The sequence below is a fragment of the Pipistrellus kuhlii genome, unplaced genomic scaffold, assembly GCF_014108245.1.
Source record: "Pipistrellus kuhlii isolate mPipKuh1 unplaced genomic scaffold, mPipKuh1.p scaffold_m20_p_12, whole genome shotgun sequence".
Classification (NCBI taxonomy): Eukaryota; Metazoa; Chordata; class Mammalia; order Chiroptera; family Vespertilionidae; genus Pipistrellus; species Pipistrellus kuhlii.
Window position 1 is genome coordinate 2,153,545 of NW_023425427.1, and position 16,743 is coordinate 2,170,287.

Consider the following 16,743-nt stretch of genomic DNA (forward strand, 5'->3'; position numbering starts at 1 on the left):
CAGTAGTGTGATCCTTACCGGGGAGAAAGAAACTGGAGTCCCTGTAGGTTGCCATATAAGACACAGGGTGCCTTGTTAAATTTGAATTTCTGGTCATCAAGGAGTCACTTCTAGTAAAACTATGTTGCAAATACTGCAAGTGCCATAGTCATACTGAGCAAGTTTTCACTGGCTGAAATTCAAGTTACCTGGGCATCTTGCATTTTTTAAACTTATTTTTTATTAATGAAATATGTCAACTCTACCAGATGTAATATGAACATTCGGGGGGGGGGGGGGAGGGGGGGAGAAACACCACCACAGCTATCCAAGTCTGGGTGGAAAACAGAAGGTTCCTTGGAGGAGGTAAGAGCAAGCTAAGGCTAGGAGATGGCCAGGGGTCTTGGGGATGGGGAAAGTATTCCAACCAGAGAGAATAGCATTGCTATGGGGGGTCAGATGGGGGGGGGTGATGCCTGGTACCCTCAGAAACTGCAGCTGGTCAGTGAGGCTACAGGGTCAAGTGCAAAGGGGAATGTCAGGAAGCGAGGCCAAAAAAGTGCACAAGGTGAAGGCGATTCTGAGGAGCAGCTGGGCTATAAAATCTGGGAGCTTTCCCACTTACAATCCAGGAGCCTAGGACGTTGCTACTGGCTCTGACAGTAACCCAGGGAATCTGAGCAAGGGCAGCATGGGATGAGTGGGCACCTCCCACCAGGACCCCTGAGAATGAGGCTCCATCCATTTGGAGGGAAGGGGGAGGCCAAAGACCAGAGGCCCCAGAACAAGCGCTGTGCGTCAGGCACTTGGCTCCCACTGGCTGCTGGCTGCTGGCTGCTGTCTCCAGCTCCTGCAAGCAGACCAGACCAGAAGTCTCCCGGTGCCTTTCCCTGCCCCCCCCCCCCCGCCCCTTTTCCCTCCTCTGCCCACACTGAAATGATTCCCCAAATGCAGCTATTACTGTGACTGGAAATCTCTTTACTGCTGATTCTGCTAATGGAAATGTTCCTTCCCTTTTCGGCTGCTTGCAACGCCACTCGTGACTTCCCTGGGCGGCTGAGAGCAAGGCTTTTTCAGCCTGCTGCCGCTGCGAGGGAGAGGACCACCCCGCCCGCCTCCCCAGCACCCACCTGCCTTGGGCTCAGCCTCTGAGAGCGGCTCTGTCCAAGCTGTCCTCGGATGACCCCAGGGTTCCCGGCTTCCCCAGCTCCCTGGGAACAGCAGGCATCAATGGTCAATTGCATCCAGTTTTGCCTTGCTGGGAGGAGGTGGGGGGCAGGGGGTGCCTAAGCCAAGCCGGCTGCAAGGGAAAGCCGGTGGAAGGGAAAGGACCTCTGCAGTCTGCACCCACTAATTGATTCATACCTCCATCTCCTTTCCAAACAAGGACTCCAGGTGGCTGTGAGGCACAGAGCACACTCTGTGTGCCAGACGCTGGGCTAGGTGCTCCGCACACAACTACCTCCGTGAGGATCCTATGGCCGAGGGCAACTAAAAAGGAGCACAGTGCTGGGCCTGCCTGAAGTTCCCGTTATGGAGGGGGCTCCAAAAAAATGACCACTGGGACCCAGAGCAGTGATTATTATGTCACTTCACTGTGGGGCAGAGGCTCAGAGCGGTGGCATACAGAAGTCTGCAGTTAGCAAGCTGTGCGTCAGATTCGAACCCAGGATTTCTGATTGTCCGAGCTGCACGTGATCCACCCTAGCACACTACCCAGAGATGGTGGCTGTGAATTACCTGTGCGCCCTTCGTAATGTCCTTCTCTTAGCTGGGTGAATGAGGGAACTGAGCTAGATCTCAAATGCATTATTTTACCCAGATCTAATAACATATTTTATTTTTATATATTTTTATTGCCTTCAGAGAGGAAGGTAGAGGGAGAGATAGAAGCATCAATGATGAGAATCACTTATTGGTTGCCTCCTGTACGCCCCCTACTGGAGATCAAGCCCACAAGCACCCGGGGCATGTGTCCTTGACTGGAATTGAACCCAGAACCCTTCAGTCGGCAGGCCAATGCTCCATCCACTAAGCCAAACCTGCTAATGTGAGTTCTGATACTATAGAAATACACGCTATTTACTTAGACTTTAACAGCATTATAATGTAGATATAAATATTACATATTATTATCCATATCCCATATGCATAGATAATGTAATATAAATCCCATTTTCAAAATGGGAAGTAAAATCTGCATAATGCTGCTAAGAAGCATTAGGTGGACAAAACTCACCTTGAGGTGGAGCAGAGGAGTGACAGAAACATAGAAATAAGGGCCTGATCTCCAGCAACCGATGCCTTGACAATTTCTAGGACTATAAAGACTGATCACAAATCTCCCGTATGACACTGTGCCTAGCCAAGGTGGGCCTCCTCAAAGCACTGGGGAGAGAGGGAACTGGCAAGGGAGAGAGGGTGTGAGGAAGAAAAGGAGGAAGAGAATCAAAAAGGCACAGAAACTCGGAATGCCAGCGTCAAGCAGCCCAGGGGTAATGAGTGGCACCTAGAATAAAATGAGACGAGGCCCGGTGCTCTCTCGGCAAATGAGCAGGAGTGGCAGGGCCTGGGGGGCGCTGAGTCAGCTCCTGGCAGCACAGACACAAGGTGTGCAGTCCCTTGGGCCTGGGAGGCTGTCACACCTGAGGTCCCTATAGGAGAAACATCTCCAACTTCCTGGTAATGAGCAGAGAAAGAGAAAAAAAGGGAAAGAGGCTGTCAAAGAGATGCAAATCCAAGAACACTCCTGGTTCTGGGCAGCAGGGGAGGCGGAGAGAGCACTGGGTTCTGAACGAGGCAGGAAGGAGCTTGGGCCCAGCTTGCCTATATACCAGCTGTGTGATCGTGGGTATGTCCCTTTTCTCCTCAGAGCTACCATGCTCGCCTATAACATGGGGCAAATGTGCCCTGCCTTTTAGCACAGGGGGAAGGATGGAGTGAGATAACAGAGGTACCAGCACAGCATCTGGGGCAAAGTAAGGATGCAATACGTAGTCGCGGTTTCCACAGCCTACGCCAGTAGTTGGCAAACTGTGGCTCACAAGCCACATGCAGCTCGTTGGTCCCTGGAATGTGGCTCTTCCACAAAATGCCACGGCCTGGACGAGTCTATTTTGAAGAAGTGGCGCTAGAAGAAGTTTACGTTTAAAAAATGTGGCTCTCAAAAGAAATTTCAAACCGTTGTACTGTTGATATTTGGCTCTGTTGACTAATGAGTTTGCCCACCACTGGCCTACGCCATGCCAGAATGCCACCATCTGGGAATTTTGGCTCCCTTCCTCCCTCCACACCTAAGGCGGAAGGAAGATACACAGGAAGGGGACTCAAGCACATCAGAATCTGGTGCCCTGCTCCACCGCTGACCTGCTATGGTGACCTCGATTCCCCGGCTTTTATAGAAGGGTTTCGTTCAGAGGATGTCCTAATTCTTACCATCTGTGACATTTGAGGATCCCACAACCAGGGTATCAACTCCTTCAACATATCAAAGCTTCTGTTTGCCACCAGGCACAGTTCAAATCCCTTATCTGCCTGCCATGATTTTCAAGATCAGGTCTTTCCTCTAATCCAAGGGGTCCCATCACTCCGCTGATACACATCCCAGAATGATGAGGTGGGAAAAGTTGCAAGAAACGGCTACAGGATCCCAGAAAAGGGAAAGCTTCCTGGAAAAGGAGGAATTCCAGCTCAGACTTCACAGATGGCCGGGGTGCCCACGCCTCTCTGGTTTTACTCAGTGTGGGTTCTGGAATAATACTTGGCAATTGCAGGTTCATCATTGAAGATGCTCTGAGCGCCTAGGATGTGCCAAGCGCACGGTGAGTCATCACAGCCCCAGAGTGAATGTTCTCTGCATACGGATCCATAGGCAAGATAGACAAACACTCCTGCTCCAAGCCACCGCCACTCACCTGGACAGAATGCCAGGCCTTGCTGCTCCCACCTCTGCCTCTCCACAGAGCAGCCCGAGTGATTCTTTGGAAACAGAAGTCAGACATGGACACTCTTTTGCTCATAATCCTGCAGGGCTTCTCCATTTCACTCCGTGGAAAAGCCCAGATGGGGAAGGCAACTTGGATGGCTCCAGGTGACTCCCTGGTCCTCTCCCATCCTTCTTCCTGTCCTGTGCACCCGTGCTCACTCCAGTGGCAGCACCGGCCTCACTGGCCCTTGGGCACTCTACCTGTGCTGCGGAGTCAGGTGTGCGGAAGCCCTTCTCCATCCAGAAGGCTCCTCTCCTAGATCCTACTTGGCAAACTCCTCCATCGCCTCCCAGTCTCTGTGCCAACCCTACATTCTCCATAAGCTCCTCTCAGTCTACCTACTTAGCATTAAAACCGGTGTCTTGTCCCAAAATTTCCCATTTTATTTTTTGCCCTTTTTCATACAATTCATCACCTCCCATATTATGTTATTTCTTATTTACTACTACAGGCTAAGTGCACAAAATTCATACATGGGTAAGGGTCCCTAGCAGCTGCTGGATAACAGCTGGGTCCTCCCTTCCCTGGGCTGCCTACAGACGGTTGGCCCATGGGCAGTTGGCCACTGGCTGGCCAGTCCCACCCCCTGGTCAAACTCCAGGTCGAGGGAACAATTTCATATTAGGCTTTTATTATATAGGATTAGTGGCCCGGTGCACAAAATTCATGCATGGGGGGGGGGGGGTGTCCCTCAGCCTGGCCTGCATCCTCTCCAATCTGGGACAATCCTCTCTCAATCCAGGAAACGCTGGCTCCTAACTGCTCACCTGCCTGCTTGCCTGATCACCCCTAACCACTCTGTATGCTGGCCTTTCTGGTCTGATCACCTCTAACTGCATCCCCTGCCAGCCTGATTGCCCTCAACTACCCTACCCTGCTGGCCTGATTGCCCTAACTGCCCCCTGCCAGCCTGATTGCCTCCAACTGCCCCCTGCCAGCCTGATCACCCCCAATTGCCTCCCCTCCCCCCACCAGCCTGCTCTCCCCTAACCACTTCTGCCTCAGCCCTGCCACCATCGCTTTGACAGGAAGGACATCCAGAAGATCTCCCAGTCTAATTGGCATATTACCCTTTTTTTTAAGTATAAATGATTACTATTATTGTCTTCTCCTCACTACACACTACACAGTCACACACACAGTCCTAAGCACTTGAACAGTGTCTAGCACATTGTAAGGGCTCAACTGCCCTTAAAAGACTAGCATTGCTATCTCAGACTTTATATTAATAGTGGATGCCAAGGCCCACAATGCTCAACTTCAGTATGAAGAGGTCAGGAAAGGCTTCAAAGATAAATCGACATTTGAGTTCAGTCTCGAAAGGTAGGAAGGAATTTTCCCAGGTGGTGGGGCAGAGTTATAGGAACAGAAGAAAGTATTCTCAGGGTAGGACCGTCTGAGCAGATCTGATTATGGACCTTGTACCTCAGTGAGGAGCCTGGACTTCATACTAAGAGCCATGGGGAACCAGTGAGGTGTGTTAGGAGAGGAGAAACATGATCATATGTGGACTTTAAATGAAACCACTCTGTCTGCACATACAGACAGGAATCAGGGAGGATCAGGCAAGAGGCCAGACCAGTGAGGTCTGTGGAAATCTTAGTGGGGAGAAGTGTTGAGGTGGGATGCGCCAAGGGCAGTAATACTGGGGGCAGAAAAATGTTTGCCCTTTGTGGTTAAACCCTAGCCTTTTATAAGATGCACCATCCTTGTCCACATCTGATTCACAGAGTGTGCTGCCTGCATGTTCTCGTGTGCCAGAAAGGAAGCTACACATATTCCTGTCAGTCACCAACACTCCCCTCCCAATCCAAACGGAAGTCTCAGTGGGGGCTGTGGTGCAAAAGAACTCCTGCGGACAGCAGCACTGAGCCAGTGAATGGAGAATGCAGCCAGTCCTGACAAGCACTGCTGCCTGCCTCCCTCTGGGCCAGAGGGCTGCTGCTCTGCTGAAGAAGGGAAACCCAGCTCGCCTGCGATAGCTAATCTTCGGTTGCCACTAGCTGGTCAGTGTGAGAACTTGGAAAAGTATGTGCTCTGTAAAGGAAGTAGCCCCGTGATGCTGCTCCGCCTCAAAGTTAAACCTGACTCTTCCCTTTCTTCCCTGGAAAACAGCAGGCTTTCTCTGCTCCCCGCCCCAGGCAGTTGTGAAAGGCAACGAGACTTCCTCCTATCCAGTGGTCAGCAAACTGCGGCTCGCGAGCCACATGAGGCTATTTGGCCCCTTGAGTGTGGCTCTTCCACAAAATATCACATGTGGGCACGCATGTACAGTGCGATTGAAACTCCATGGCCCATGCACAGAAATCGGTTTTTGGCTCTCAAAAGAAATTTCAATCGTTGTGCGGCTCTTTGGCCCCTTGTGTGTGGCTCTTTCACAAAATACCACGGCCTGGGCAAGTCTGTTTTGAAGAAGTGGCATTAGAAGAAGTTTAAAAAATTCGGCTCTCAGAAGAAATTTCAATCGTTGTACTGTTGATATTTGGCTCTGTTGACTAATGAGTTTGCTGACCACTGCCCTAGGGATATGTCTCTTTAGATTTGTTTTTGTTTTGTTAGGGGTTTTTTTTTGGTTGTTTTTATTTTGTTTTGTTTTGTTTTTGTATTTTTGGCTTTTGCAGGGGGACCAGGAGAGGGTGGTACATTTTATGACGTCCCACAGTTACAGACAGAGATGTGTTTAAATGCAGAGCCACCTGTCGGAGGTCTAGTGTTGTGATGAAAAGAAGCATGGATGAGATTCAGGCCACTGGGATGAACTCTGAACTACTGAACCTGAGGTAGCTTTCTCCCTTGTCTGCCACAATGCTGCCATATAACATGCCGGGTGGATTCAATGAGCTCTAGGAATCTGTGATCCTGGGAGTCCCCGGGTCCATGGTTGTGGTAATAGTTTGCGTGGCTTCACAAAAGGAAGTCATTGCACATCCTTCTCTCTCTCCACCACGTGTGGCCAGCCAAGGACTAGTTTACAGCAAAGCAAGGGGGTGAGGACAGGACCTGCCATAAATGACAATTACAGCATGACCTTATGGCCTGGGGGTCCAGCTCAGGGGAACTGTCCGGCCCCAGGTCACACCAAAGTCAGCAGAGCTGTGCCTTCTCGGCTGGTGAAAATGACCCCCCAGCAACAGCAAACCTGGTTGGCCTTGACCAAGCGTGAGACCCTCTAACACAGTAAAGCAAATTCTCCTCTCTCCCACCCATTACCTCTCAGGAACAGAGTACTTTTCTAGGGCAGATGACACCCCTCTCTCTCTGCCCTGAGTCTTCAATGGTCATCACATTGGAGCTGGGGATGGAGTGAGGGCAGTGAGTGAAAAGAGGGAAAAGATGCAGATCAGAGACCTCTGAACACCATGCATGCCCAGGACTCTTATTTACAGAGCATCAGAACAGGGGGGACCTAGACCTTTCCGTGCTACCCAAACACTACTTATTTATTTGATTGTATGTGTATTTGTCCATTTTTAATGAACAGGGACACATCCTTCTGGGGGGAGGTATTGATTTCAGAGAGGAAGGGAGAGAGAGAGAGAGAGATGGAAACATCAGCAATAAGACAATCATTGATTGGCTGCCTCCTGCATGCTTGCAACCTGGGCATGTGCCCTGACTGGGAATCGAACCAAGATCTCCTGGTTCATAGGTCAACGCTCAATCCTAAGCCAAGCTGGGCCCCAAACGCTTTATTTAGTAAAAGGGACCTAGTACTCAAATGAGAAAGTAACATACTTAATATATATATATATATATATATATATATATATATATATATATATATATATATCTTTGTTTGAAAACATTAAATTCTCCATCTTATCTACCCCAAAATCTTCCTCCTCCCTCCCCCCCTTCACACACACACACACACACACACACACAGAGTAAAAACAGTGGCACTGATTTTAACAACTATTCTGTGATCAGAAATCTCTTCAGAAACCCCATCTTGCTACTATCTGTATCTGTTCTCCCTCCCTTTAACGACTAGCATCAACCTGCAGAAACCAAAAAGCTCAGATAACCCGACTGTCTCCCATAGCTGGGGTCCTTTCTCCAAATGCCTGCCCAAAGCATTTAGTCTCTGCTTGCAGGCTTCCCCCACATGGTTCCGCCCTGGACAGCTTCAGAAGGCTGGGCTGCTGGACAGCTCCCAGGGACCCATCCTTCTTCTGGTGGAACTCCTTCTATCCCCTTCCTATCTGCACCTTTTGAAGATTCATTCCTTAGAGCACATGTGTCAAACACAAGGCCCGCGGGCCAAATCCATCCCGCCAGGCCTTGCAATGAGGCCCGCACCGCGCTGTCATCACTGCACTCCGCTGCGTTTCCATCACAATGACAGTTTATGACTGTTCAGTAAACCATTCGGCCCGCGATTTAGGCTGGATTTTAGATTTTGGCCCCTTCTCTGATTGAGTTCGACACCCCTACCTTAGAGCCAGGCAGGGAAAATGAGCACACACCTCATTCCCTGCTGGCATATGAAGGAAGCTCCGCCAGCCTTCTGTGGACTGTTGTTCTTAGGCGAACCTCCGTGCTTCTAACAGCCCATGTGTGACCTGCTTCCCGGTCCCTCCCTCCTTGCGGAGGCTTTTCTCTTTGGGCAATCACTTGTGCCTGTATTTTAAGGAATCTTTGCAGACCTGACCAAGTTGGCACTTCAAACAGTATCTTTCCCTTCCACTCAGGCCACTCACCTTCCTGCAAAGAGCATCCGGCGGACACAGATCTGCAGGACGCTGTCCTGTCTACTCATGGAGGCGCATTTAAAGACGCTTGACTGGACGGCTCTTCCCTCTTCACCAGCCCTCCCCCAAGTGCAAGCCCACGCCTCCCCGGTCTGATTTATGCGACAAAGCAAATTAGTAGCAAATTCTGACAGTGAACCGCTGGGTACTCAATCTTCTCTCTTCTTCCCTGTTTTGCTGAATCAAGGCCGGTGGTAAACAGCCCGGCCGCGCCACTATCACGCACAGGAAGGATGTCCCTTCCCTACCAGCAGACATGAAAGCTACATCCACAAGCAAACCCCAGGGCTGCCCGGGGCGGAGAAGGACGGAGTGAAATGCAGGGTTACCTCCGGAGCCCTGCACTGCCAGTGGCTCCTGATCAAGTTCTTCCTTTCCAGTTAGTCCTCCCCAGCACTCCCATGTTGCCGGCAAAGAAGAGGAGCCAGTGAAAAGCAACGGGGAGCTCGTTGAGAGTGACAGACAAGGTCAGGGCAGTTCAAGTTCACAGAATCTTTGCACCCTAGGATTATTTTAGGGCTCATCTACCCACTCCTATTACAGCACAAAGAACTGAAGCTCTGGGGGGAGGGGCGGTGTAAATGACATGTTCAAGGTCACTGTGGGCCAGAGCTGAGATGCCAAATCTTAACCAAGCTTTATGGGATCATTCGACTTCTCTGGCGTATCCTCCAAGGCCTCGCCTGGGGCTTTTCCTGTCCGGGAAGTGACCCCAGCCTTCTCCGACTCTAGAGAGATGTCTTCCACCCTGATGTCACTGAAGGTGGTGTGACCTCCATCACTCGTGGGCACCATTAAATGCAGTGCCCTTTGACAGCCCATGAGTCACAAAACTTTGCGCTGGCAGGGCCACTAGAGCAGCGTTTTTCAACCGCTGTTCCGCGGCACACTAGTGTGCTCCGAGATGTTGCCTGGTGTGCCGTAGGTGCAGACAAGACAAGAATTTTATAATTTTTCACTATTTTGTTTACTTAATATTTCATAATAAAGTAATTATAAAATACTTTCTTTGTGTTTATTTGATTCCTATTCAAGAGAATTACTTTATATATAGTCAATATAGGCACAGAGTTAAATTTTTTAACATTTTCTAATGGTGGTGTGCCTCGTGATTTTTTTCATGAAACAAGTGTGCCTTTGCCCAAAAAAGGTTGAAAAACACTGCACTAGAGGTCATCTCACTCATGCCTCACACTGGAACTCTCAGGTTGCAGCTCACTGCTGCAGCTGAAGTTCCTGTAGAGAAGCGTTGCCATGTTGATGACTGCTCTATTTCTCATCAGACCCTGCATGCATGTATAACCAGCACCTCCATGCATTCAGGATGCCTACTTAGCAATTGCCTGCCCTCCCCCAAATGCAGAGCACACGCCTCTCCTGTCTGATTTATGTGACAATGCAAATTAGTAAGAATTGTCTTATATCGCCAGGGAGGCGTATGGTAAACTAAGGTTCCAGGCCCTGGTCTGCCACTGATTCACAGTCGGACCTGGGGTGAGGTACTCGACCTCTCTCTATGAATGCTTCCTAATTTGTCAAGTGGCAATCACAGCAGTGCCCTCTCCATATATTTTATGTGAATATACAATAATAGGCAAGACTACAGCTCTCAGGCACTCCCTGCTCCTTGACTACTTTTAGGAAAATTCACTCTGTCAACACCACTGACTTATAATTCGATTATAAAGCAGAGGCCCAGCACAGAACCCGGGGGCTCTTTCATCTCTGAGGGAAACTTTCATCTACATAAAGCAGGCTGGAACATGGTGGGAAGTGTAGACGTATGAAGAGGAAAAGACCTTGAGAAAACTCATTTAAATCTGGGCATGACCAATAACAGCCAATAACTGGAACCACAGAGGCACAGTGGAGGGAGGGAGGGCCAGATATGCAGGTGACTTTGGTGACAGACAACAGTAGGCAGTGTGGGGAAAATTACCTTGAGTTCCCCCAGTGCGACTTGAGTAAAATGGGAATTCTACCTTTTATTTGTTCAATCACCCACTCCCCTTTAATGCCAGGAACATTTTACCAACAACTCTGGGCCCCAAAGCTTCTCCAGAGGGCTTTGGCAGTCACCATCACCCCCTAGTGGTGGCTCCACATACCCCACTATTGGCAGGCCTTGGCATTCACTGATGGCTTGCCCAGAAGTGGCGTGTGCCATCTCCAAAGCCCTTGAACTGGCCAGTTAGTAGTGAAAGATTCGCCCAACCCAGCAGACACAATTCCTCAGCTTTTAAACAAATGCTGTTTAAAAGGTCTTGGGATGGGATGGGGCTGCCTCAGGACCCTGGGAAAGATATGTTCATAAATGGCTCCTAGTCCCCTCTCCCTCCCCAAGCAGCAGCCCTCATTACCAGCCAGCCTAGCCCTCCCTGAGCTCACTGTGCACTCCGTGTTTACACGCAAACAGTGGAAGACCAACACAAATAAAAAGCCCACGCCTCCCTTCACAGCTCCTGCTATACTTGGCCATCTGGTGACTACCTCGCTAGCCAAATCCGAGGGGAGGGAGCGCCTTGAGCTGCCAGTCCAGGGCACAGAGTGGGGAAAGAGGAGGAGGTAGAGGAGGCAGAGGAGGAGGAGGAGGAAGAGGAGGAGGAGGAGGAGGAGGAAGGAACCCAATCCCCTACAAACATCCAAAAGGGCTCAGAGATGACAAGAAGGACAGCAGCACGGGGCCACTCCATGGCAGGCTGTCCCCAGGCTCCAGGCTCAGTCACCTGTGTCGGAGCAGGCGGAAGGCTCCCAATGGAGGCGCCAGGAGCTCATTCCTCAGTCCTGGAGGAATGGAGACTTCCAGCTCCCCACCCATTCCTTCTAGAAAACCAAAGTTTAAAGTGGCAGAGGTTGACAGCTCCAGGAATATGGGGGCGACCCATATTCATGGACTGAACTGGGTCCTCCACATCCTTGGGGAACTGTAATGTTCTGGGGTCCTTGCTTCCAAGTAACACCACATCCAAGCAAGTTCCCCTTCCCCCTCCTTTGGCCAGGCATTTAGGGAGATTTGTACTCCTGGCCTCCAGAGCGCCCCACTGTAGAGAGACTGCCGGGGCCATGAAAGAAGGTGGAGACTGGGAGTGACCACCAAATGTGTCCCTCTGGGGGAAGGAGGAGGAGTTGGCCCTGAGTCCAAAGCTAGCTGTTCCCCTAAAGCAACCCTATCTCCAACCTCAGTCCCTTCAGTGGGAATGAGCAGCCCCACAGATGAAACTGTGTACTCATGTGTGCGTGCGTGCATGCGTGTGTGTGTGTGTGTGTGTGTGTGTGTGTGTGTGCACGCGCTCGCCTGTGTGTCTCACATGACAGACAAGGAAAGTCTCTGGGGTCCTGCAGGCGCCCTCCCTCTGGGCCTCCCAGAAAGCTCAGCATGCTCGGGTTACAGCTGGATAGGGAGAGCCCCAGGGTCAGAAACCCCAGGCTCCAGCTCAGAGCAGGAGGGGCCTGGCAGGGACTCAAATCCCCAGAGGCAGCCAGCGAGACAGGGAATGGGCAGGGGTCACAAAATACACATTGACAAACAGCGTGGCTCCCAGGAGAGAGACGTCTACTCCAATGTTTATTCTCCGGGGCTTCTCGGGCCAGCAAGGAGTTAACCTCAGAGGCCCAAGCCGATTCTGGGCAGGTGCTGACCATGATGATCAAGAAGGCGGGATCCCGGGAAGCCCAGCTCCTAAGGCTCGGGGGCGGGCGAGCCCCCGTGCCCTGTAGGCGCCACAGCTGTTGACCAGACTCCCACAACCAATCCAGCCCTCAGCCCCGCGCCCCAAGCCCTGGGAGGGGAGGGGAAAGCAGCGGCCGGTGGGAGAGTGCGCTGAGGGGAGCCGCATTTTTGTAGCCGCTCTCCGCTCTCGGAGATAATTAAGCTATCAATTACTCGAGTGGGAAACCAGCCGCGCTTCCCACGGCCGCTCCGCAGGCCGACTCCTCTGGGATTCGCGCTGGGAGCCAGCAGGCAGCCAGCTGCCGGAGAACTTTCCGATTAACTTTTCCGTGGGAGCCCCCCCCCTCCAACCTCCACCCTGTCCTCTCCCCTCCTTCCATGTTTTTCGCTTTTATGTTATTATTATTATTATTAGCCCCGTAGCTGTCGGCGGCGAGGGGTGTAGAAAGGCGAGTGTGACGTCCCAGGGTGGAGGGTGAGGGGTGCGATCCTGAGTGCAGACCTTGGGCTCGGAACCCCGGACTCGGAGATCACACAGCCTCCCCGCCGCACGCACAGACCGCCAACGCAGAGGCCTTGAGGGAAGCGACTCGGCCAAGGTCACCCAGCCCACTGGGGAACTCTGTTTACGAGGGAAGGGCAGTGCTACTGGAGCTTCTCCACTCAGATTTTGGCTAAAATCCATCCCTTAGAGCAGAGCCCACAACTCCGACCCGAGGGCGAAAGGGCGGCAACCCGGCCGGCGGGGACCACGCACACGGGAGCAGTGGACGCGGGACCACCCCTGGCCCGGGAGCGGGGGGTTGCGCCTGGGGTCCCCCAGCTCCAGCACACTCAGCGCCGGGGGTCCCCCAGCTCCAGCACACTCAGCGCCGGGGGTCCCCAAGCTCCAACACACTCATTTCGGGGGTCCTGGGTGTCAGTCGGGACAGACCGAGCAGGGCTCAGCGTCTGCGCTGAGACTGGGGCGCAGGTCTCCGCCGCCGCAGAAAGGCTGGCGCGCCCCGGGCTCCCGCCACGCACTCTCCAGGACCTCCAGCCCCAGAGTCCTCTCCAACCACCTGTGCGCCCTCCGGGCCCTCCAGCTGCCCGGGTCCCGCTCCGGGCCGCCCGGGTCGGGGATCCCCAAGGCGCCCCCACCCCTCCGACTTCACGTGGGGCTCACGGTTCCCGGGGCCGCCGGCGCCGGCCTTACCCAGGGTGAAGAAGGGCAGCTCGGTGTTGTCCAGGTCGTCCTGCACCGCGATGCGCCCCGGCAGCTCGTTCCGCACAAAGAGCAGGAGGCGCGCCTCGGCGGGGGCGCCCGCGGAGCTGGCGGAGCCCGAGGAAGCTGCGGCGGCGGCGGCGGCTCCAGCTCCGGCCGCGGTCCCGGTCCCGGCCCCGGCCCCGGCCCCAGCCCCGGCCCCGGCCCCGGCGCGGGCGCCGCTCCAGCCGATGTCGCTGTCCCGCAGCGCGGGCAGCGTGGACACCGTGACCGTCTTGAGCCGGCAGGGGCTGTCGGGCTCCCGCGAGGCGGCGGTGGCGGTGGCGCCGGCCAGCAGCGGCGGCGGCGGCAGCAGGAGCAGGAGCAGCAGCAGCGGCGGCGCCGGGTGGAAGCCGAGCCTCAGCCGCCCCCGGAGCGCCGGGCTGGGGCCGGGGCTGCGCCGGGCGCTGGCGGCGGCGGCCATGGCGGAGGGGCTGCGGGGCGGCAAGCGGCGGCCGCGGCGGCGGAGGAGGAACGAGCGGCGGCGGCGGAGGGAAGCTGGGCGCCGGAGCAAAGGAGCCGCGGAGACGCTCGCCCGCGGCCCCCGGCTCCCGGCTCCGCCTCCCGCCCGGCCCGGCCCGCCCTCCCGCCCCGCCTCCTCGGCCCGCCGCCCGCCTGGTCCCACTCCGCTCCCCCCGGACCCCGAGCGTTCCGGAGGCTCCGCCCGGCCTCGGGCCAATCCCAGTCGCCCCCTCTCCTCTCCCCGGATCCCCTAAGGCCGCTCCCTCCCGCAGTGTCCTCAGCCGCACCACCCTCTCCAGATTCCTAGCACTTAGGGACTCGCTCACGCCTCCCCCAGACAACCCCAAGCTCGGCCCAGCCGAGCCACCTTCACCCCACGCCCGGCGCCTGAACCTGGGGGCGCGCCTCGGCCAACTCTGCTCCAGGCCCCGCCTTCTTCAGGGGAGAGGGCGCCTCTGGGTGGTGGAGACTTAACTTTGTCTCCCCTCAAGCCCAATAGCAAGTCCTGCGCCCTTTTCTAGTTCCTGAAATCATTCCTTGTGGCCTCAGAAACCCCTCCCCACACACTCGCCAACAACTCCGTAAATCCTCCCACCACCAGGACCCCTCTGGTCCCCTCCACCCAGGGCCGCACTAACTTCTAATTGACAGAGGGAGGGGTGCCCAGCTCCACCCTCTGACTTCCCCCCTCCAGATCGACCCCGGCCAGGAGGCTCTGGGGCCCCAGCCGCAGCCTGGCAATCCCGCCCCCTCACCGCGTTTTTATTTTGGATCCCTACTCCTAGCTTGGAGCTGCTCTACTTGGCTGCTGCTGCTCTCTGCGTGAAATTCCTGAAAAGGGTGAGAGAGAGAGAGAGAAAGGGGGCGGGGGAGGACGGAGGAGAAGGGAGAAGAGAGAAGAGATGGGAAAAGAAAGAGGAGAGAAAAGAGTAAAGAGAGAGGAGAGAGACCTAGTCCTTGGTCTGCCTGGGGCTCTGCAGGGCTTCTCCCTCCTCTGCCCTATTCCAGGAGGAGGAGTCTGCTTGCTAATTCCTCGCAGCCAGTCCTTCTTCTTCTGCAGTCAATTTGAACTGTAAACCCAGGTCCTCAGACACAGGGCAGCCTTTGGCCTTCAGCTAATTCTGCCTGGGACCCACATACCTTGGGTCCCCCAGAGAGCCCTCGCCTCTGCCAGGACCCAGTGCTAGAGCAGCCCCCTTCTCCTCTCCCTCCTTTCCTTCATCTTCCCTCTCTCTGGTCTCTCTTTCATCTCCCCACTCATTTCCTTCTTCCTTGTCTTGACTTTAATCTTAGAAATGCCTTCCCTCTATAATTTGTGAGCCATTCCCCATCTCTTCACACCCTTACATGAATAGCCTTTTCCCCTCTCCCATCCCATTTTAGCTATTTCTTCTTCTTTCTTTCTTTCTTTTTTTTTATTTTTTTTTATGACTTTGGATAAAGACAGAGGACTGAAATGGAGGAAACATCAGAACCTGCATTGTGACCTTGGAGTTAATGTTTGTGAAGAGTTTTCCAACTGTTACAGCGCACATGTCCTAGTGTTTACGCATAATCATAATCCAATGGGATGGATATCTTGATTCCCATTTTCCAGATGAGAAAACTGAGATCAGAAGGTTGGGAGGTGAAGGGACTGCCCAAGGTCACACGGGTAATGAGCAGAAGTGCTGTAATTTGAACCTCAGGCTCCCAATTCTTGGCTTTTTCCTTTAAATCACAGTGTCCAGTGACCTTGGAGAAGCCCACCAATCAAAGGTGTGAAATCCCCATCAGCTGGCATGGATTTGGGCCTGGTTCAGCTCTGAGGTTTGTAAAGAGTTTGTAAGGAGTGCTTCTATCCCAGTTTAGGAATCTGTGGGCTTGGAGCAGGGAAGGAATTCTGGCCTTTCAAGTCCTCTGGTTCTAAATCCTCTCCTGCCACTCTGATGTCTGCTTCAGTTCGTTTACTCCTCCAAAGTATGCCACCGCGCCTCCCTCGGTCTCTCCTTTGTACCCTTACAAACCGCCACTACCCTCTGCAATGGGGCTTTCCGATTTTTCTATGCCCCTTTCTTCAAATATGCTGACAGAGTCCATTTATAGAAGTGCACACCAGGAAAACAGGGCTCCCTTATGTAAGGCAGAATCTGCGTGAGTCCTTCCTGGGCCTCTGGTACAAAGGCCTGTCAAATGTGACCAACACTCCCATTCATTCATTCACAACCATATAGCCAGGGATCCTACCCGGCACTCTATGGGGATGCAGATATGGATGAACACAGCTCTGCCCTCAAAGAAAGTATGATAGGATGTTAGGGGGTGGGTGAGGCAGGGACGGAGATATCTGAGATACCAGGCAGACAGGCAGCAAACAGGCTTTGGAACTGAAGCTTGGAGAAATCCAAGAAAACTTCCCAGAGGAGGTGGCATTGGAGTTGAGCCATGAAGAATGGAGGTGACACTGGAGTGGACAATCTAGGCCACAGCTGGCATTTGGGATCTTTGCAACTGCTCAGCATCCAACTGAATCCCTCCCCTACACCACAAAGTGCTTTTCTCTGAGGCACAGTCCACCTCCCACAAAGAAGCTAAAATTTCCATATACTTTCTCAGCTTTCATTGCAGCTGGGACTTGGGCAATTGACTCAGAATCCACCAATCAGATCT

General features: G+C 53.4%; 1 protein-coding gene across 3 annotated transcripts in view; it reads right to left on the reverse strand.

Annotated features, from left to right (window-relative positions):
- ASTN2 (astrotactin 2) overlaps window positions 1-14,198 on the reverse strand; it is a 700,161-nt gene extending 685,963 nt beyond the window's left edge. For all 3 annotated transcript variants that reach the window (XM_045579858.1, XM_036432815.2, XM_036432814.2), the window contains exon 1: window positions 13,585-14,198. In XM_045579858.1, coding sequence (XP_045435814.1) covers window positions 13,585-14,056 — 472 coding nt within the window. In that variant the 5' untranslated portion in view covers window positions 14,057-14,198. The remainder of the gene's footprint in view (window positions 1-13,584) is intronic.
- Window positions 14,199-16,743: the final 2,545 nt, after the last annotated feature.